Here is a 20,039-nt window from a genome sequence, read left to right on the forward strand (position 1 = left end):
TGGAATGAAATGTCACAAAAATAAAAATGATTTTAACCTTTACCTTTTAAATAAATTATCTTTAATATATGAATTTTGGAAGCAGATATGGTAAGTGTGCTCAAAGCTGAGATAGGGAAGCCACTGAATGACTTTACTAACTATTCAAAGGCAGATGATACGGAGAAATATCCGCCGAATATTCAAAAACTTTTCACGCCAAAACCACCACTTCTTTTTAAGAAGCCAACAGACTATGCATCAGAACAAAGGAGAACCAGAACCATAACACCTATATCGCAGTGGAGAGAGGAATATGATAAATACATTAAAGAATTTGGGGGCGAATGTAATTCTTCTAATCAACAAAATGTAAAAACTATTTCGTCGAGAGATAAGAAAGATTTAAAGAAAAGACAAAACCAAGAATCTTTCGAAAGGCAATTGAGGGACTGGAATGATCCTGAACTATTGGCGAGAAATGAACAAGAATTTATGAGAGACCCAATTAGAACGGTCTTTATAGCAAGATTAGATTACTCATCAACAGAACTTGATATCTCCAAAAATTTTAGCAAGTATGGCATGATCGAGTCCATTAGGATAATAAGGGATAAGAATGGTAAATCAAAAGGCTATGGGTTTGTGGTTTTTGAAAGAGAATTAGACGCCCAGAACTGTGTCCGCGAGTTAGCACTACGTGGTATTAAGATCCCTGAAGCTTCAGGAAGTAAAACAAGAACAGTGTTGGTTGATATAGAGAGGGGAAGAACTATTCGAAACTGGAAACCAAAAAGGCTTGGTGGTGGATTAGGTGGACGACATTACACAAGGCCAGATGTTAGACATAATAGCGCAGCTTCTGCTGCTGCGAGTGGAAGAACGTTACATCTGAAATTTCATCATCAACAAACTCCACCAAGCTCATATTCAAGCTCTTCTTATGGTGCACCGACTTACAGACCTGGATTTAAAACCGACCATAGAAGGATAGAAAAACCTGTCAAAGATAAATATGCGAAATATTCAGGTAAGGCCTCCGATATTTCAAGTTACAGATCTTCAACGAGCACCGATAGAACCAGATCCATTAAAAGTATAAGACAGAGAGAATGAACGAGATTACAGTCTCAGTTCTAATTGTTTTTAGTCTTCATTTAATAAGTATAGTACATAATAACCACGGCGTAAACTGTAAAATATAAACTGCAATATTTGACAGAAATAGTTATCGGTTTTTTGCTCTCTATGTTTCCAATGCGTTCACTGATTCTTAAACGTAAGCTTAAGACTGTTGATGATAATGTCAGAAAAGACTTCGTCTAAGAGGAAATTAGAGACTGATGAAGCTTATGACCCAAAAAAACTGAAGATTGAGTCTCTTTCAAACGAGGACCTCGAAAATTTGAAGAATGAATTAAAAGCAGATATCTCAAAAGAATTTGATGATAAGATTTCAGAGTTGAAAAAGGAAATTGAAGAACTTAAAAGGCAATACGGAAGTCCTAAAGAAGCTGCTCCTGATAAGGAAGAAAGAAAGCACGTCTTTGGCACCAGTCTGATCAAATTAAAGCCGAATTCGAATACTGCCACACCACAAACTTCATTCACCTCAGTACGGGAGAAGACGCCGAAAGACATATCCCCCTCAGAATCAAGCCACGTCTTTGGAGCTGTAACATCTTTTGGGACAAACTCAGCCTTTGAGAATATTAAAAATAAGAAAAATGTATTTGATGATCTCTCATCAAAGACTGCAAAAAACGACTCTTCTGGAGAGAGTCCTAATGGAGCCACGCCAACTGCTTCATTCGGCTCTGCTTTTGGTAGTAATTCTAAATTCAATAATGCATTCCTGGAGTCTTTGAAGAAGAAATCGTTCTTAGATGAGCCGAATGACAACCAAAACAATAAGGAAAAATCAGCCGGCTTGAATACTCAGCAATATAAACAAGTAGATTTGAACCCAGTGGGTGAAATCAAAACAGGTGAAGAAGATGAAGAATCTAAGTTCTCTGCGACGGCAAAGATCTTTGAATTGGATTTGACCAAGATTTCAGAGGGATGGAAAGAAAGAGGAATTGGCCCTATACACTTGAACGTATCTTTAAAGGATTCAAACCAGGTGAGATTAGTCATGAGATCTCAAGGCCTACTCAAGGTGATTTTGAATATGAAAATTAAACCTGACACTAAATTATTAAAAGGATTAGAAGCAAGTTTATCTCCAGGGAAGTTTTTACGTTTTAATTTTATTAATGCGGAGGGAAATCCTAATCAGTACTTATTGAAATTTGGCAGTCAATCATTGAGAGACGAGCTATTTGACAAAGTAGAGGATTTACAAAATCGCATGGGTAACACAAATGGTACCAACAGGGAATAAACATATTTACACTTAATATCTTATGTTAGTATTTTGTAACTTCAATGCTTAATGAAAGCAATGGTGCAAATTGTAGAGCCCGTCTGACCTCCAAACTTTATGCTTGGATAATTTATCTTATCCCACACTGATAATCCAGTTGACTTATCTTCAGAAATAATTTTAATAAGTTCTTCCTCTGTAAAATTACAGGACGTTATTAGCAAGACTGAGCTCTTGTGCATTAACTGAGAAACTTGAGAAGCATATACATCCATTCCCAATTTTCCTCCAAAGTCCGTAAGTGGGTTCTGGTTTAAAGCAATTGCATCCAAAGTACCTTTATCAAGTAAAATATCAAACTTTCCTTTGTTCAGTTCTATAAACGGGGAAGATTTCAACAACAAATCAGCCTGCTCAAATTTCACATCAACTTCAGAATACTGTTTGTCTGCAATCTCCTGAGCGAACTTCACAGAAGCTGGTGAGTAATCTATGCCACAGTATTCAAATTGTATACTTAAACCCTCCTCTTCAAAATCCTCATGTAGTTGGAATAATAAATGTCCATTTCCGGTACCTAAATCTATTACTCTTTTGCCTTCTGTCGTCTTGAACTCTCCGCTTTCAAACTTTTCTATCAAAAACCTTATCATTCGATTCTCTGCATCAGAGTCGTCAAACCAGCATTCTCCAGTATCATTCGAGTTCCCGTGAAAATTGTTTATTTCCAATTCATAGAACTTATCCCAACTTAATACAGTTAGCTTTATTCAGTTCAAAGAGCGATCAGTTACTTACTATTCTTGAGTTCCTAGCTTAGACGAGTTTAAACGTAAGTCACTCATGAGTTTGATCTCATCGTTAAATATAATTGAAAAATTAACTTCTCTATGTCTTGTATATACGACGCGTTTTTATTGACATCCACAATATATTGAAATTATATAGAGAATATGAATGAGAAGGCGTACGCGGAGGGCCGTGATTTGGAGACTTTAAATTGCCAGACTGAAATCATGGAACTGGAAGATTCTACTATTGATCAGCAAACGCAACTGAATTATAGAATTTGGAAGAAGAATACACCATACTTGTACGACTACATATCAACCAACTCACTACTTTGGCCGTCATTAACTGTACAGTTTTTCCCTGATTTAGAACTGTCATCCAAAAAAGAGTACAACACGTCCTTAAAGAAGGAATCAAACGATTATGATGTTAATTATCAGCGATTACTACTTGGTACATTTACACTAGGGGAATCTGTCGATAATATATCGATTCTACAGCTTCCTTCCTATAGGAACCTAAATGAAAATTTTAGCATAGACAAATTGAACTATAATTATGATAAGAAAGAGTTTGAGATCCCAACTTTGACTAAAAAGAAGATAAATGTTCTTCAGAAGATTAATCATTTTGGAGATGTGAATAAAGCGAGATATATGCCACAGAACCCCGACATTATATCTACCGGTAATAATATGGGCGACCTTGTAATATATGACAGGACAAAGCATAGCACTTTCAAAAGCAGCTTAATAAGTGACGATTCGAACGTCGATCAACCTCAATTATTGCTCATTAATAGTAATCAAGATCACGGCTCAGATATTTTCGCCATTGATTGGAATAGACAAAAAGAAGGAACAATAATTTCTGCTGACATGAAAGGTAACATAAATGTATTCGATATAAGGAATAATTTTGTTTCAAAAGATGATCACTGTCTATATGAGTCATGTCACTTTGATAATAATAAGATCGGAGTAAACGATATAGAATGGGTGCCAAATCATGATTCTCTCTTTGGAATGGTTGACGACAGTGGACGGTTAAGGATCTTTGATATCAGAGACCCAACTTCCTCGGTCATGGAGCAAAAGCAAGATCAAAGCATAAATAGTTTGAGCATTAATCCTGGGAATAATTTTTGTATTGCGACAGGTGATTGTTCTGGTACCATAAACGTTTGCGATATAAGAACTCTTGGAACAAAAGGTTCTGAAAGCCCGTATTCATTCAAAGGAAATAATGAATCAATAACACAATTAAAGTGGCATCCTAAATACCATAGTGTAGTGGGATCTTGTTCTACAGATAAATTTGTGAAATTTTTCGATCTTGCGAATTTCGAAGACCAAAGTGGCCTAATGTTTGTACATGGTGGACACATGTTGGGTGTCAATGACTTCGACTGGTCGTTGCATGATGACTGGTTGACTGCCAGTGTTGCAGACGATAACTCATTACATATCTGGAAGCCTGCTGATCAAGTTATTAGCAGCTACTCGTCCAAGTAAACTACATGAAATTACATATGTATGTTTTATAAAATACTTTCATGACTAGCATTTATATAATAATACCAGAAGTAACCGTGAAATGACTATCATTTTAGTGATATTTAGTTTTTAGCGAATAATTTCTCAATTTCAGAAACCGACTCGGCTAAAACTCTTTCTTGGAATTTAGGGTTCTCGATTTCTTTGTTTACCTTATCCAAGACTGATTTCACTAACTGTTCTTGTTCTAATTGTCTCTGTTGTTGTTCAAATCTAACCCATGAGTCTAAAACTGATTTAGCTTCAGTTGCGACAGCAATCTTTTGTTTTAATACGAAAGCCTCCGATTCCAACTGAGCAGTTTCCTTAGAGATAGCAAATAATTGTTTGGTGGTCTCAACAACATCCTTTAATTTAGAGACGGATTCGATTCTTTCCTTGACTGCAGAAATGTGCTTGTTACGGGATTCGTTCAATAATGAGTTGACTTTCTTGATTTCACCATCAGCAAAGTCTGTGTACAAAGGAGCAACAAACTTGGCAACCAAGGCAACGAAAGTAGCGAAAGTACCCACTAAAATAGTCTCATCATGCAAAACGATCAATTCGTTGGAGATTCCGTAGATAGCGGCAGCAGCGGTAGTTGCCAACACACCCGTCTTAGATAAATAGTTGTTACCTGGCAAAGCATCGATGATTGAATTAGCCTTTTGCTTTGGCTCAACAGGAGTTGAAAGATAACGTAAACCAATTCTAATGTTTGTTAGTATGAATTCATCTACTTAAACTTCTACAATAACTAAAGGAAAAACGCAGATTAAGGCTTGAATTTACGCCAAATCATTATCAACTAATACAAATCAGTCACTTGCAACAAAGTTTGTCAATTAGAATACTTCAAATTATTTTTCACTTTAGTTATTGTAGAACCATTTTCAAATTTTCACATACGGAGCTGGACGGAGTGCCACGCTTGCAATTGGACGAGTAGCTTTTAAAGCAATTCTGTTAACCATAGACATATTACTAAATAGTTTTCTATTCTATCGTATACAAGAAGGTAGTAGAAACAGTCGTTGAACTGTAAATCACCGTTTCTTTGATGGACGAGTTCGGGCTGGAAATTTAAAATTTTGATTGGTAGATTCTCGATTACCTAATTAGGAAGAAAACAGAAATCTAGCTGTGCGATGCTTCTACTGCCAGATTGTCTAATACACATACAACGAAAAAATATAATGCAATCTAGAGATGACGATCATAATATATACTCTATGATAATTCCCTCTCGTACTTCTCTTTGATAAGTTCATTAATGACTTGTTCAGTTTTAATGCGAGCTCGATCCGTCAAAATACGAATATCTGCTTTTATATCTTGGTTGTGAGATCTTTTAGTCAGTGCAATGGTATATGATTGTAGTTCATCCATAAAACTCTTTACCTCTTGCTCTTCTTTTTCCTTTTCTATTTCTTCGACTTCTTCTTCTTCTTCTATTCCTTCTTCTTTTTCTATTCCTTCTTCTTTTTCTTCAACAGCTACTTCATTTTTTTCTTGGGTAATTGCGTCAATTATGCTTTCGTTAACAGAATATCCAGTTACATTTTCTACATCTGGACTGGTCACTTGTTGTACCTCAAAGTTTTCTCTCTGACCGTCATTTAAAAGGGCTTCTTTGGCAGTTTCCGAGACATTCACTACTTCTTTGTCTCGGTCTAAAGATTCTATGTAGTGAGTATTTTCTCCATTTTCTCCGTTCACATTTTCTCCCTCAGCATCAGACAGCTTTATGCTTGATTTACTATCTTGAGAAACACCTTTCCTTTTCTGTCTCAACGCCTCAATTCGAGACCTTCTATCTTCCAATTGTTCTTTATAGTTCAAAGGCATTTAAGGATGCAAGTCTTCAAGGAAGTTATCATTAATATGAAATTGTCTTCAGTTCGCACGACGGTTGCAATCCATAAAAATTTAATCTATAGTGATTATTAGGTGAAAGCAAAACTCTTATACTATCTCTTGATATAAGAGCTACAGAAATTTCTTGATAATATCTAGTTTACAGCAATTATATTAACATTTATTCATAAATTCGTAGCATCATTTACTTCTTGAAGCAAAATAAGATCATTTGCAGTTATTCATATAAGGAACAAGAGCTTTGGATGATATATGAGATACATAAAGAACAAAACCAGAAATGATGATCGTATAATTTAAATGACGCTAATTCTCTCTGCCAATATATTCATTAGCAATATCTACCAAAAAAGTATCAGGAATTCTCATATGATCCTCTTCTATGGAAAGAAATTCCAATTTTTTAAGTTCATTAAGATCTCTTAGACCGATCAAATTCTTCTCATATAAAACAGTTTTATCAAACGGAATTAAATCGCCTGTATTTACATCGATATCATTGAAGGCAGCGCTACCCTTAGGAACCAAAGTAGTGTCTTGCGTGAACGTTACCATTACAAATTTTTCTATATCTTTGAGCCTGTCACCAAAATCAGGATTGAATTCATCAGCACGTTCATTATTAATCTCTGCCAAAAAATGGGATTTTAGAACATAATTATCAAACTGATAAGGATCACGGAAATATTGAGCCGGAACTATGGTCTTTTGAATTTTCTCATTCCACACTTGTCGCTTAAGAAGCTCATTGCGCCTGCGGCAGACCCAATCTTTTTCATCTCTACATAATGGAAGATCCATTACCCCCATATGCGGTGATCCAAACGTAATAAGGTTTTTGACTTTGGCTCGCTTACAAGTTTCCGTTAAAGCTCTCATAAAAAGACCACCTTGAGAAAAACCAATAGCATCGAACCCCGCGTCCAACTCTGGTCTTTTGCCTATCAGTTCACATACTTGCTCAACCTCTTTTTTGGCATCTCCGAATAAAGTCTTATGCTGATCCTTCGATGGATCCGGGTTAAGTTTCACAATGTATATTGCTAAATCGGGATAAATTTGATTCATAATTTCAGTCACACGTAAGATTCCACTAGAATTATAGTTATCACCAAGCCCATGCCAGATTACCAAGGGTCTCCTTCTCCCAAAATCTTCATTTTCACTTACAACATTATTGAACGTTTGTAAGACATTAACAGAACCAGCATCCTCATTCAAACCAAGCCCAGTCAATTTATCCCCTGAATCTGATCCAAACATCAAAGATGCCAAAACTCCGTTCCATATTCTAGATAATTGCATTTTGCAATGAAGTACTTATTTTGTATCCTTACATTAATTTCTCGTTTATATAAGGTGTGCACATAATGTATAAGCACCCATGTGAAGTACGCTATACTAAAACAAGGCAGTGGAAGTATTCGCTATTTGATTGCCAAATGAAAATGCTATAGGGGACTTGCAAGTATGTAAGCTCTGGTTCAAATAATTTTACGCTACTAGTGTTTTACATTATTCCACTTAAGTTGCGAAAAACTTGATTTAATACAATTAATATATAAATAAGATCTAAATTGATTACCATCCATCGCTTATTTGAAGACAAAAAGCCAAGACAGCTGACAGAAAACATAGAATGTAACGGAGATGAACTAAAAAACTTTTAAGATTCTGACAATTGAATCCGATCTAACTGTCTAAGAGAGCAGCAGTGTAGTTCTTTTGGTTATAATCCCAATAGAACGTAAGCAGCGCATTTGAGTTTTGGCATTGATCCTCATAGCTCACACCTTCAAATCTTTCATTGATGTAGTCTTCAAAGTCCTCGAGCTTGCAAGAAAAGCCAGGACCAGTCGAACAAGAGTTTATTGGAATCACTGCATCGTTGAGAATAAATCTAACGTAAGAGTCATCGCCACACTTGTATTTTTCTGTGTAAGTCCTTGAACCTTGTGGAACAATGGATGAATGCACATATGGATTAGGGAAAGGGATATGATCCGTAGGGATATCCTGGCTAGGGTTGATGATGCCTAATGAAGCATGAAAGATTTCGATATCAGTATCATGAGTAAACGATAACCAAACCTTGTTTTCACTACTATTATCCTTGAGTAACTTAAGCGATGACAAAACCATCTGAGAAGCCGCAGCCAATGTCATGTTATTTCCTGGGCCATTTGAATAGTATGCATCCACATCGGTTTGATAAGAAAACTTTACTAATTCCTCGTTTGTGAAGATATCGCAAAATGGGGATGCACCTTTAACATTCATTTCATAAGCACAATAACCAAAAAGATTCTCGACATCATCGGTATCAATATCAATACCATTATTTTCCAGTTGAATTCTGTCGACTATGTCTTGCAAGTAATCGTCATCGTAACTTTCAGATTTTTGAGCATCCTTCAAAGTGTTGCAGCCAGATCTTGGGGTTAAGGAATTAGCACCCATCGAGCCATCTTCGTCGATTATACTGTACTTTACGGAATCCTCAGTGTAATCGTCACCCAAAAATCCTCTAGCAAAGTATTTTGAAGTCATGAAACACCTTCCAGAGTTAGATGAGAAAACTGGTAGAGTCGAATTCTCGTTGAATAAAGAGTTGTATTTTGACCTGAAAGAGGCACCATGTTTCATTGCATTGGTAGTACCCGCAAATAAGCCCTCAGAATTCAATGGAGTTGTCTCTTTTTCGTAATAGTTATCATCAGTCACGAAATAGTCATAATCATTCATGAATGAAAGTGAACCTTGAAATGTCTGATTGTATGCTTTTAACTTGTTATAAATCTTATGATACAGCTTACCAGAACTCTTGGACGGATAACGCTCTCCATGCCTTGACAACAACTGTACTTGTTCGTAGGAGCAACCGTCTGGAATATCAGTAGAGATACCGTACCCTTGTCTCTGAACGTATGGAGCGCTACCCCCCAAAAACCTAACAATGTTATATTGATCTACTGCTGCTTGCTCTGGAGTAGCAAGATTCTGATATACCTGCTGTCCTGCTAAATATAAGCCTCCATTGACTAATTTTGATACTGAAACCATATTGTTGCTCGATCTCTTTTGTACTCTTTAAGTTCGATTCTCCCTTGGGTCAGTTTTAGCCTTACTTTTTCACGATCCTGGAATTCGTTACTCTATGTTTGACTTTATTTCAGGTGATTGAAAATAGCTTGCAATAAATATAGGCTCATAATAAGCTTGGTATGCTGCTAGCTTTATAGTCGACCAGTCCTCGCAACCCTGCAAGTTAAATTGAGCACGTGAACAATATTGGAGCCCAATTGGTAGAATTAGGCTTCGATATTCCGAAGTGTATGCGTCTCAAGCTGCCTTAGCCTTGTAGTTCTAATACCTATCCCTTGCAATTGTTCCGTTATCCAGTTAAATCGCTTAAACGCATGCTAATGGCATTCTTTCAGTATGAATGTAATAGTTTACGAGAAATTCGCAATCTGCCACGTGCGTTCTACATATCGCTTTAGCCACTGATAGAACGTACCGAAGTTAAATGGATTTAGATCAGCATAGCATACCAGTTTTTCTGTAACTCGAACATGTTGACAATGAAATGACCGTAAAATACCAAGAATTTTGGGCCTATAGGATGGTGTCAGCTAAACACGGTGCCTCCTTTATTATTCCATTTAGAATGGACGTATTAAGGACGTTTGATAGTCAATGTAGATGTTATCATTCACTTCATTGATCTGATTAAGAAGAGACATGTTAGTGGGCTACCAAGGCCCTATGGGAGAATATCAATATTGCTAGAATAACTTCAAGATCTTTTCTATTAAAGTATTCTATCACATAAATTACAAAGTATGTTCTAATTCGGTCTTTCAATGAGCCTATGTACTTATTTGCATCAATTGATAAGAAATTTCAAAATTATCGAAATTGCCAAAATTTTCAAAATTTTTTTTTTTTTTTTATTCTTCTATAATCATCTATATAGGTCATTACTTTTTCTTTTTAGCTTTGGTATCTTTAGATGATTTGGAATCAGGAAGGGCTAGCTTAACCTTACTCACTGTAAAATTAGCTATAAGATCATTTGCCTTTAATGTTTTTAACATTTCTCTCTCAACTTCCCAATCAACGTCCGTGACGGAACGAGATTTGTCGAGTTTACGGGTAGTGAAGTAGTTCAAAGCATCATTAATAGACTTACCTTTTTTACCCGCACCTGGCTGCACTTTGATTTTATACTTGAACTTATTAAAAGCAGGCCAAGGCGCAAATACAGGTATAACATCGGCTATGATATCACGAGGCTCTGGTCTCGAAATGAAAGAATCCAAAATTTCAAGGTAGTTAGTAGCACTATTCTCATCGCTATTTGATTCTTCCATTATGTACTTACGATATTCTCGCTCGTCATTTTTCTTTCTTCTCAGCGCGTTCTCATTCAGATACTTTTTAGCTGCATTGCTATCCTTTTCTTTAAGCTTCTGAATCTCTGCTTCTTCTTTTTGCTTCAAAGTACCTAGGGCTGCCATTCGCAATTTCTTTTCTTCTTCATCTTGATCCGCATACTTCTTTGCTATCTTTTTCATTTTCGCCTTTTTACCTCTAACATTGGGAGGTTTGTGTGATGAGCTCTCACGCTTATTAATTTTCAATTCATTGAGCTGTTGTTTAATGGGATCTATTATATCATCGTCAACATTAAAGCTGGTTTTTTTCGCCAGCTTGTTTTCTTGAGGATTCGATTGCTCTACTGTGCCATTATCTGAATTAAATGATTCTTGTTGGGGTGACTTCCCAATTTTATCGTTTGATTCATCACTTCCTTCCTTCTCGTCGTGAGTTCCATCCAGCACACTAGGAACTAATCCTGATTCGGATTCAGCCTTAGTTTCTTCAACATTCCCTTTATCAGCAGTAGTCTTCCTACCTCTTTCACTATCAATATCCTTTTTTCTATTATCCATCACAATTTTGAAACCATGAAGTTCTTCTCTTTGAAGTCTTTGTTGTCTATACCGTGAAGTGGTATCATCATCACCAATCCAATAGAAGCCAAGGCCCATTACAAGTTGTGAGGGAGGCAAATAGCTTTTGTCAGCCTTGTAGGTAAACGTACCAGCGGGAAGCAAAGAGTTATCGTAGTCTTTCTTTGATATTTCAGACCCATCTAAAACCCAAGCTGATGTAGTGATTTTAGCATTCCAAGCGTTAGAAGCGGACAAAGCAAAAATTCCCGCTTGAGATAAAGTACTAGGAGGCACTTTCTCTCCAAGGAAGGGATTTTTGACAAATACCTTTAATGAGTCATCAATGTCAGACGAAACAAAACAATCATTATCATTAAAGTATCTATAGTAAATCATATCTGTCTGTGATGGATCACGTCCTGCTAGACATAAATAGCCTTCACTGGAAACGAACCAAAAAAATTTCTCAAACCAATATTTGAGTCTAATTTGCTTCAACGTATCATTTTCATTTTTCAAATTTTTACTCAAATCTTGATTGATTTTTCTTTCGGCATTTTTCAAAGCCATGTGTGACTTTTCCTCTACCTTATGCATCTTTGTTTCAGCATTTTTTTTGGAATCGAAGTATAAGCTCGCATTTGAAAACGCAGAAAGAGTCAAGTCAACCCACACTTGGATAAGTTTTCCACCGTCACCCTGAGCATTCTCTTGGTCATTGGATTTTACCTTCTTGCTCTTATTTGCGCGCTTTGATCTTATGTAGCTATCATCCGAATCGTAATCCGAGTCAGAATCTGAACTTGAGCTAGTTGAAGAGTTTGACGAGGAAGCAGATTCCTTATCTTCATCTTCATAAAGCACATTTGGGTTTGGAAGCAATAGATTAATCTTGTTCTCCTTTAGATTTAAAGGCAATTTGATCGTTTTAGCAACATGGTGTCCTCTGGACTTTTCCAACTTAATCAAACTCTCCATATTAGTCCAATCCATCTGTAAATTGACTAAACTTATAATGAACTCGCGGCAGGATTCCACGAGATCCATGGAGTGAATGATGGCATCAGCCTTGGTTACACTTAGCTCTTGTTGATTCACTAAGGACTGGATTTGTTTATCCCTTTCTGATCGAGCATGGTCTAATCTATTGGCAGCTTGAAGCTTCTGCTGCTCTATTTTTAAAGCATACTTTGTAGATTCAATTGTAGAAAAGAATGAGTCAAGAGTCTTGTTATAGCCTTCAATTTCTGTGAACTTATAACGATCCTCATGATCTTTATATGGCTTGAAAGGATGAAACTCCTCTAAGATGTATTCAAGCTCAGGCTTTTTCTCTTCCGGATTATAATTTGGATTAATTTTAGACACAATGACACCTTTACTTTCGTGATTCGGAGATGTAAGGGTCAAAAATTCGGCTTCTGAGTCATTCAATACCTTTACAGCAGATTGGATTTTTGCCTCACCTTCTCGAAGATCAAAACAGCTAGCTTTGGGATCTAGTCCTAATGCAACAACATGCTTAAGTATTAGTTCGCTAGACAAGTGGCTCGCATTAACAAATAGAAGCTTGTGTATAGAAAGAATCTTGGCCTTCTTCTCCAGGTCATTCAATTTGAGTTTCTGTTCTTGATCCTTCACCCACTTTTCGATTTCAGTTTGACTATAAGCCTTTTTTTGATATACTTGAGTATCTGCAAAAAAGGATTCATTGAACAAGGCATAAGTTTCGTTAACAGCGTATCTACTGACGTCACCTTTCTCTCTTACAGTCCGCTGCAATGAAAGAATCTTTCTCTCCTGGTCTAAAAGAAGGATATTCCCAGCACTAAAAAATTCAAAAACCAAGTAGTACAATCCATCGCTAAATTGGAAAACTATAATTCTATCATTTGTGACCTGCTTAATGGCAGAAAGTCGTCTAGACTTCAAATGCTTTCTTAGTTTCGTAACAAAGGTTGAAGGAGCTTGCGTCACAGGTCTTTCAAAATCAGTCAAATAAAGCTTGTTACCACAGTCAACAACCAATTGCTTCTTGGAGTCTGGAATTGAAAACTTTAATAAATATTGACGATTTGAATTACTCAAGTTGTAAATATTTTGCAAGCGATAATTTAGAAGACTATTCACAAGTTCAGGGGTAATGATCTGAAGATCTAGACCAGTAATTCTTTGCTAAACATTGATGTTAGAACTGAACTCTTAATATAAAAAAGTGATATAATAAAACTTACCTTCATGGTCACTTGTAGTAATAGTTTAAATAGATATGACACCATTGATATGCTCGATCATCGACTATATAGTGAACATTCTTCAAAGCACGTGATCAGATATCGGAAATTGCTGCCATTTAGTACTCAGCTTTGCAGTTGGATCCGTAAGAGGTTAGAATTGAGATAAATATACTTTTCCAAGAACACTAAAAAAACGACAAATTTATCATGGCTGACATTAAGCAACTATTGAAGCCTTTAGTTGAGGCAATTCAAAAAGGGGATAAAAAAGTAACGTTTTTTCAGGGAGCAGGGGTTTCCACATCAGCAGGAATACCCGATTTTAGAAGCCCTAAGACTGGCCTATATTCGAACCTAGCTAAACTTAATCTTCCATATCCTGAAGCAGTGTTTGATATTGATTTTTTTAGAGATGATCCAAAGGCATTTTATACTTTGGCTGAAGAGCTATATCCTGGAAAGTTCGTTCCCACAGAGTTTCATTACCTTACGAGGCTACTCCAGGATAAGAACTTGCTTAATAGGATCTACACACAAAATATCGATACGTTGGAAAGAGTCGCTGGTATTGATGGAGAATACATTGTCGAAGCTCATGGATCGTTTGCAAATAACCATTGCATAGATTGTTCAGCTGAGATGTCTACAGAGGAGCTCAAAAAGCATATGGATAACAAAGAGCATAATGAAGGGATACCTTTATGTCCGAAATGCAAAGGATATGTAAAACCCGATATTGTATTTTTTGGAGAGGGATTGCCTTCAAGGTTTTTTGAACAATGGGAGGAAGATTCAGACAAAGTTGAGATTGCAGTGATAGTTGGAACGTCTTTGACAGTTTATCCCTTTGCCTCTTTGCCGTCAGAGATAGGCAGCAATCTGCTAAGAGTTTTAGTCAATAATGAGATGGTTGGTGACTTTAAGCGTGGCAAAAGGAAGAAGGATATCGTGATTCTTGAAGATTGTGACAAAGTGGCGAGAGAATTGGCAAAGCAGCTAGAATGGGAGGAAGAATTAGATAAATTGATAGAAGAAGGACGACAAATAGTAATAGACAAAGAGAACAAGATCGCCTCCGATGTGGCGGCAGAGCTTGCAGAAGAGATCAAAGAGGTTGAAATAAATCATGAAAAACCGGGACAGAACTCAGAGGGCCATTTTAACGATGCTAGTAAATCTAATGAGATTAATGAAGAGAAGAAACTCGAAGATGAAATATCTAAATTGAAAATTTAATTTAAAGTTTAAATAATGCATGTCTAATTCTTCTGATATAACCTGTAGAAGAACCTCATATTCTCAAGTTTCATTGTATAGTTGATTTCCTTGGTATCTATTCGGTACCAACAACTGTCTGATTGTTCTATAAGTCTCCATGAGCCATTTTTTTGACCGGGCCTGCCAAGTAGGATAGTATCGATTAAGAATTGAACGGGAAAAGTCTTCGTGCCAACAGTAATATGCGAATACGAGCCAGCGCTTTCGGCTATCAACAAGTAGCAACCACTTTTGCACTGCGAATTTAGTCTATGCAAAAATTTAATAGTTTCACTTTTTTTTTCGCTGAAGAGTTCGTTAGTCGTGAACAAAATTGTGAGTAGGTCAAAATCAGGAAGAGCCAAAATCGAAGATTCGTCCAAGACATCATTATTCATGAAAGTAGTATTTAGCTTGGCTGGATTGTATAACCAATTTTGTTTCAAGAACTCAGTCATATCTGTAACTACGGAGCTCCAGTCAGCTATATCAGCGATGACAATCTCTAAAGATGAATTGGAATTAGGATTGTATTCTTTTAATCGACAGAACACAGAAGAAAGACCCACCAACTCAGAGCCCGCTCCACCACCGACGCAAAGCACCTTCTTTTTATTTTCCAGTTCTTTTAAAAGTTCTCGAATTGGGGCTAACGTTGCAAATAGAGAAGAGTACGAAAGAGCTCTCGCAGGGGTCCATCTTGATGCATATGCAAGCCTCTTCTCCTCGCCGTCAAAAGCAGATATATATTCTCTTTCATATAATTTACCTTTAACCATCTGGATATGCTCCTGTAAGTTCGGAGACTCCAAAGTATCTTCAAATATTATTTCCATTAGTTCGATGATCCGATGTGGCTCCATACAATATGGAGATGAGAAAGGTATTAAGCTTTTATTGCAGCCTTCATCTCCTTGTACCTCATCAGCATTAGTAAAGGTCGCAACAGGATCCTTTCTTCTTCTTGAGTTTCTACTCATTGAACTCTCTCACCTCTTTTTAGGACACCTAGCAGGACTCACAAAATTTGATAGATGTTGATACCTGCGGGTAAGGCTCATCTTGATAATTTTTCAGTGCGACTATAATAGGGCTAAATTTTTCTCTCTCTTTACAAAAGAAGTTTTCTTCTTTCTATTAATCTATCTGTGTTACAGTGAACTCTCGGCTAAATTTTCATTAAAGCAACTTCGGTTGTTTATGACTGTTTGCTGATGAGCGACCTGTAGCAGTTCGGTGCTCGAGAAGTAAGCTAAGATTCTGATCGTAAGTTCGTTACACCATTGAGCCAAGCAATTGGCATTTGAAAGTACCGTTTTAAAGCTGAAAGTACTGCTGGTCCTCGCGTCAGCGGGTCTGAGCGGCAGAACTCGATGCAAGGTGCTCCCAAATTTGGACAATGAGCGAAGATCTGATGAAGTTTTTTGAAAACTGTTTAGCAGAGTAACTCCATCGACAGATTGTATATTAAGCAGGTCGACCTTGAGCCGCCAATTAACTATAAAGTTTCGGCTTTATTGTTGATTGGTTGTTAGCTCGGTCAATATGGCTTGTGGCAACATATTCCTGGACTTTGCGTAAGCCCTATGGGCTGGTTACGATTTAAGTAAAACCATGTTGCATACATTTCCCAACATTTAACTGCTGCTTAGATGCACCTCGTTCGTATCTTTATTGCTGAAGTATCAGAAAGAAGAAGGTGGGAGATCTCTAATGAATTTGATCGAAATCAATGTAGATTTTCTCGTCGAATGTCAAAGTTATAGATCTTTAATTAATGCTCTACAGTCTCAGGAATCCAATGTAGATTAACTGAGACGCAATCTGGCTAGTCGTTTCTTGCTCAAGTGGCCAGCCTTTCTTATGCCTTTCCAGTATAGAAAACTCTTCATAGTCTTCCAAAGTAGATTTGCTCACGTGAACACATCGGAATAATATGATAAACTGAGGCTATATAGATATGCTATCGTATTCTTCTGAGACTCCTTTTATCCCTCATCTCTTTGATATTAATGATTTAACCTTTTGTGATCTTTGACACCATCACATTGAGGTAGATGATGGACTTTAATAGAACATCAACATCAGATTCAAATCTATCATCAGATTCCTTACAAAGCGGAGGAAAAGCTTCAGTTCGGTCACGTCCCAGACCAGAATACGGTTCTAAGACAAGTGTTTCACATTTACCTAGTTTACCTAATAGAGTATCTCAGGAAGCTTCTGATTCCAGCCATATATACCCTAGCGAAGTTCCATCAAATCCAGGTTCGAGAGATACCTATGTGGAATTTGATTTAAGTTCCAAGAACAACAATGAAGTTGAAGACAACTATAAAATCACAGAAAAGGTTATAGGAGGAAAAGCCGATGAAGTAAGTAGCGAAATCATTGAACGAGAAGACAATAGGAGACTGCTAGAAGATGTTGCTGGGAGCCCAAATCCTGAAAATGAAGACGACTTCTTCAATATGAAAACTTCCAATTGGAAATCAATGAAAACGATAACTGACGTTGATTATTACGATGAGAAGGGAAATCTTGAGTTTGAACCTGACAAGAGATTTGATTCGATGGAAAATCCGACTGGTTCTCGTGGATACACCAAGATTGATTCCGAAGAACAAGTCGCAAAATATGCGGAATTGGATAAGAAAACCGATTTCTTATTTCAGGCTAGAAAATCATCAAAATCACATGAAAAGACGTATGAAACGTTGACAGATGACTTAGATTCAGAGTATGAAGATGATGAAAACCTTGACTCAAAGGAAGCTATGCAAACAACTAAGAGCATGCTTTCTGACTCTCAAAAGTTCGCATACGTAGGAATTGCTAAATTAATAATGGTTGAAATGGCAACTGAGCTAGCAAATATGAGACAATATAGTTCGAATAAGGTTGCAAAACGCTTAAGCTTGAGCCAGAAGAATTTTGCTAATTGGACAATGTATATACTGACTAAGATTTATGATCATTTGGATTTGTCAAACGAAGAGCAAATAATGATTGAAAATCTTAGTCGTCATGGATTAGAAGTATCGGACTTGGTGGACAGCTTGCTTGAAAAAGCAAGTTTACCGATGATCGAAGAATATTCTGATTTACCCAATTTTGATCTACGCTGGGTAATTATTTGTGATATGTTTTTATTACTCTTGAGCGATGGTTACTATGACAGTAGATCGCGTTCTTTACTTATGCAATTCTCTGGATACATTGGAGTTTCCAATTTAGAGATATATCAATTTGAACGAAGACTTCTAGAAAGCTTAGAACTTGAAACAAACCAGAAATCGATAGACAATAAGGATGACAAATTTAACGATAGACTGTTTATTGATAAGCGCATAAAGCGAAATAGGAAAAAAAGATTGGCCTATGTTGGGCTAGCTACTTTAGGTGGTGGTCTTGCGATAGGTCTCTCGGCAGGCTTGCTAGCCCCAGTTATTGGTGCTGGTGTTGCTGCCGGATTAACTACCGTTGGGATAGGAGGTACTAGTGGCTTTTTAGCCGGGATAGGTGGAAGTGCAATTATTACGACTGGTGGTGTTGCGGTTGGTGCTAAGGTAGGTAGCAAGGCAGGTGCCCGCAGATTGGGGGATGTTCATACGTTTGAGTTTAAGCCATTATACAATAATAGACGCGCAAACTTGATATTGACTGTCAGTGGTTGGATGATCGGTCAGGCGGATGATATAAGATTGCCGTTTTCGACGGTTGATCCTGTTATGGGTGATATGTTCTCTTTACTTTGGGAGCCTGAGATGTTGAGATCGATGGGCCAGACAATTGGGATCTTAGCAAGTGAGGCTTTGACAAGTTCGATCCAGCAGATATTAGGTGCAACATTTCTAAGCACTTTAATGTCTGCTATTCAACTTCCTGTCGCACTATCCAAGTTGTCGTATCTCCTTGACAATCCGTGGAATGTATCTCTCGATAGAGCTTGGAAAGCTGGAAAAATCATGGCTGACGTCTTAATTTCCGGAAATATGGGAGTGAGACCAATAACCTTAGTTGGCTTTTCATTGGGAGCTAGAGTGATTTATTCATGTTTAATCGAATTAGCCAGACGCGGTGGTTATGGCTTGATAGAAAATGTGGTTATTCTAGGTACACCTATTACGGTTAAGAAGGATCAATTGGCATTGGCAAGATCCGTCGTAAGTGGTAAGTTTACAAATGGCTACTCAAAAAAAGATTGGGTGTTAGGATATCTTTTTAGGGCTACTGGAGGAGGTTTACTGACTGTTGCCGGACTCTCTCCAATAGAAAGCTGCAATATTGATAATATAGATTGCACCGAGTGGGTTGAAGGTCACATGTCATATAGAAAGGCTATCCCAAAAATTTTGAAGGCAATTAATTGGGAGGTTCTAAGTGACGAATTCGCTGAAATCGAGGAGCCTGATCCAGAGGAAAACGAAAAAACCAGAAAATTGGTCAGCGAATTTGATGAAGCCAGGCTTAAAATGATGAAGGAAATGGAAAACAAATCCGAAGAAAAAAAGACATGGAAGGATTGGTTCAGACCGAAGCCAAGAGAATGGTGGGATACAGTTGGGGAAGGAGAATTGAGTCAGAAAGAGGGTCAAAACAGAAAGAACACAGAGGAATATGAAGTTGAAGAAAGATATGACAGAAGATCCGAAGACTTGGAAACATCAGATAATCATACCCAGCCTATTTTTGACTTGCAAGCTTTGGCTGAAGAAGTAAATCAGATAGAAACTTTGGCAACTGAAGACAAAGAAACTTTGAACAAAATCAAGAATAATGTTGACTCAGAAGATAAGGGTGGCATTAAACTCAATGAAGATATGGAAGATACAGAAGGTGATGAAACTTTTGTTGGCAACTTCGGGAAAAAGATCTTCAGTAAACCGAAGGCATAGATAGCTTACTATTTTACTATCTATACATCATATACAGTATTGCATTTAAATCTCAAATTTACGTACTATTTTGTAACTGTGTAAATCAGATACCGACAGTTTTCCGCTCATAAAATTTTGACTCATTCTGA

General features: G+C 37.1%; 12 protein-coding genes across 12 annotated transcripts, besides 1 other annotated feature; 5 read left to right on the forward strand and 7 right to left on the reverse strand.

Annotated features, from left to right (window-relative positions):
* Window positions 1–87: 87 nt before the first annotated feature.
* On the forward strand, window positions 88–1,095 carry PRCAT00004578001 (U1 snRNP complex subunit; the record flags this gene model as incomplete). The annotated part of the gene is made up of 1 exon (XM_062954583.1): window positions 88–1,095. The coding sequence occupies one exon, from the start codon at window positions 88–90 to the stop codon at window positions 1,093–1,095; it is 1,008 nt and encodes a 335-aa protein (XP_062811271.1).
* A 181-nt stretch (window positions 1,096–1,276) lies between these two features.
* On the forward strand, window positions 1,277–2,365 carry PRCAT00004579001 (uncharacterized protein; the record flags this gene model as incomplete). The annotated part of the gene is made up of 1 exon (XM_062954584.1): window positions 1,277–2,365. One exon carries the CDS (start codon window positions 1,277–1,279, stop codon window positions 2,363–2,365), a length of 1,089 nt encoding a protein of 362 aa, XP_062811272.1.
* Window positions 2,366–2,406: 41 nt separating this feature from the next.
* On the reverse strand, window positions 2,407–3,000 carry PRCAT00004580001 (uncharacterized protein; the record flags this gene model as incomplete). Its single annotated transcript, XM_062954585.1, has 1 exon — window positions 2,407–3,000. The coding sequence occupies one exon, from the start codon at window positions 2,998–3,000 to the stop codon at window positions 2,407–2,409; it is 594 nt and encodes a 197-aa protein (XP_062811273.1).
* Window positions 3,001–3,144: 144 nt separating this feature from the next.
* Window positions 3,145–3,192: a sequence feature (Short protein (PRCAT00004581001, CUM66896.1) was converted to a misc_feature.).
* Window positions 3,193–3,300: 108 nt separating this feature from the next.
* Window positions 3,301–4,653, forward strand: PRCAT00004582001 (uncharacterized protein; the record flags this gene model as incomplete). Its single annotated transcript, XM_062954586.1, has 1 exon — window positions 3,301–4,653. One exon carries the CDS (start codon window positions 3,301–3,303, stop codon window positions 4,651–4,653), a length of 1,353 nt encoding a protein of 450 aa, XP_062811274.1.
* A 104-nt stretch (window positions 4,654–4,757) lies between these two features.
* Window positions 4,758–5,657, reverse strand: ATP4 (F1F0 ATP synthase subunit 4; the record flags this gene model as incomplete). The annotated part of the gene is made up of 2 exons (XM_062954587.1): window positions 4,758–5,388; window positions 5,587–5,657. The coding sequence occupies 2 exons, from the start codon at window positions 5,655–5,657 to the stop codon at window positions 4,758–4,760; spliced, it is 702 nt and encodes a 233-aa protein (XP_062811275.1).
* Window positions 5,658–5,907: 250 nt separating this feature from the next.
* Window positions 5,908–6,525, reverse strand: PRCAT00004584001 (uncharacterized protein; the record flags this gene model as incomplete). Its single annotated transcript, XM_062954589.1, has 1 exon — window positions 5,908–6,525. One exon carries the CDS (start codon window positions 6,523–6,525, stop codon window positions 5,908–5,910), a length of 618 nt encoding a protein of 205 aa, XP_062811276.1.
* A 336-nt stretch (window positions 6,526–6,861) lies between these two features.
* On the reverse strand, window positions 6,862–7,860 carry PRCAT00004585001 (uncharacterized protein; the record flags this gene model as incomplete). Its single annotated transcript, XM_062954590.1, has 1 exon — window positions 6,862–7,860. The coding sequence occupies one exon, from the start codon at window positions 7,858–7,860 to the stop codon at window positions 6,862–6,864; it is 999 nt and encodes a 332-aa protein (XP_062811277.1).
* A 387-nt stretch (window positions 7,861–8,247) lies between these two features.
* On the reverse strand, window positions 8,248–9,618 carry PRCAT00004586001 (histidine phosphatase family protein; the record flags this gene model as incomplete). The annotated part of the gene is made up of 1 exon (XM_062954591.1): window positions 8,248–9,618. The coding sequence occupies one exon, from the start codon at window positions 9,616–9,618 to the stop codon at window positions 8,248–8,250; it is 1,371 nt and encodes a 456-aa protein (XP_062811278.1).
* Window positions 9,619–10,538: 920 nt separating this feature from the next.
* On the reverse strand, window positions 10,539–13,756 carry PRCAT00004587001 (uncharacterized protein; the record flags this gene model as incomplete). Its single annotated transcript, XM_062954592.1, has 2 exons — window positions 10,539–13,691; window positions 13,751–13,756. The coding sequence occupies 2 exons, from the start codon at window positions 13,754–13,756 to the stop codon at window positions 10,539–10,541; spliced, it is 3,159 nt and encodes a 1,052-aa protein (XP_062811279.1).
* Window positions 13,757–13,960: 204 nt separating this feature from the next.
* Window positions 13,961–14,989, forward strand: HST2 (histone deacetylase; the record flags this gene model as incomplete). The annotated part of the gene is made up of 1 exon (XM_062954593.1): window positions 13,961–14,989. One exon carries the CDS (start codon window positions 13,961–13,963, stop codon window positions 14,987–14,989), a length of 1,029 nt encoding a protein of 342 aa, XP_062811280.1.
* Window positions 14,990–15,012: 23 nt separating this feature from the next.
* PRCAT00004589001 (25S rRNA (uracil2843-N3)-methyltransferase) lies at window positions 15,013–15,990 on the reverse strand (the record flags this gene model as incomplete). The annotated part of the gene is made up of 1 exon (XM_062954594.1): window positions 15,013–15,990. The coding sequence occupies one exon, from the start codon at window positions 15,988–15,990 to the stop codon at window positions 15,013–15,015; it is 978 nt and encodes a 325-aa protein (XP_062811281.1).
* Window positions 15,991–17,067: 1,077 nt separating this feature from the next.
* PRCAT00004590001 (uncharacterized protein) lies at window positions 17,068–19,908 on the forward strand (the record flags this gene model as incomplete). The annotated part of the gene is made up of 1 exon (XM_062954595.1): window positions 17,068–19,908. The coding sequence occupies one exon, from the start codon at window positions 17,068–17,070 to the stop codon at window positions 19,906–19,908; it is 2,841 nt and encodes a 946-aa protein (XP_062811282.1).
* Between the last annotated feature and the right edge of the window lie 131 nt (window positions 19,909–20,039).

The sequence above is a fragment of the Priceomyces carsonii genome (assembly GCF_900007245.1).
Source record: "Priceomyces carsonii strain CBS4050 genome assembly, scaffold: Debaryomyces_carsonii_scaffold_5, whole genome shotgun sequence".
Taxonomy (NCBI): Eukaryota; Fungi; Ascomycota; class Pichiomycetes; order Serinales; family Debaryomycetaceae; genus Priceomyces; species Priceomyces carsonii.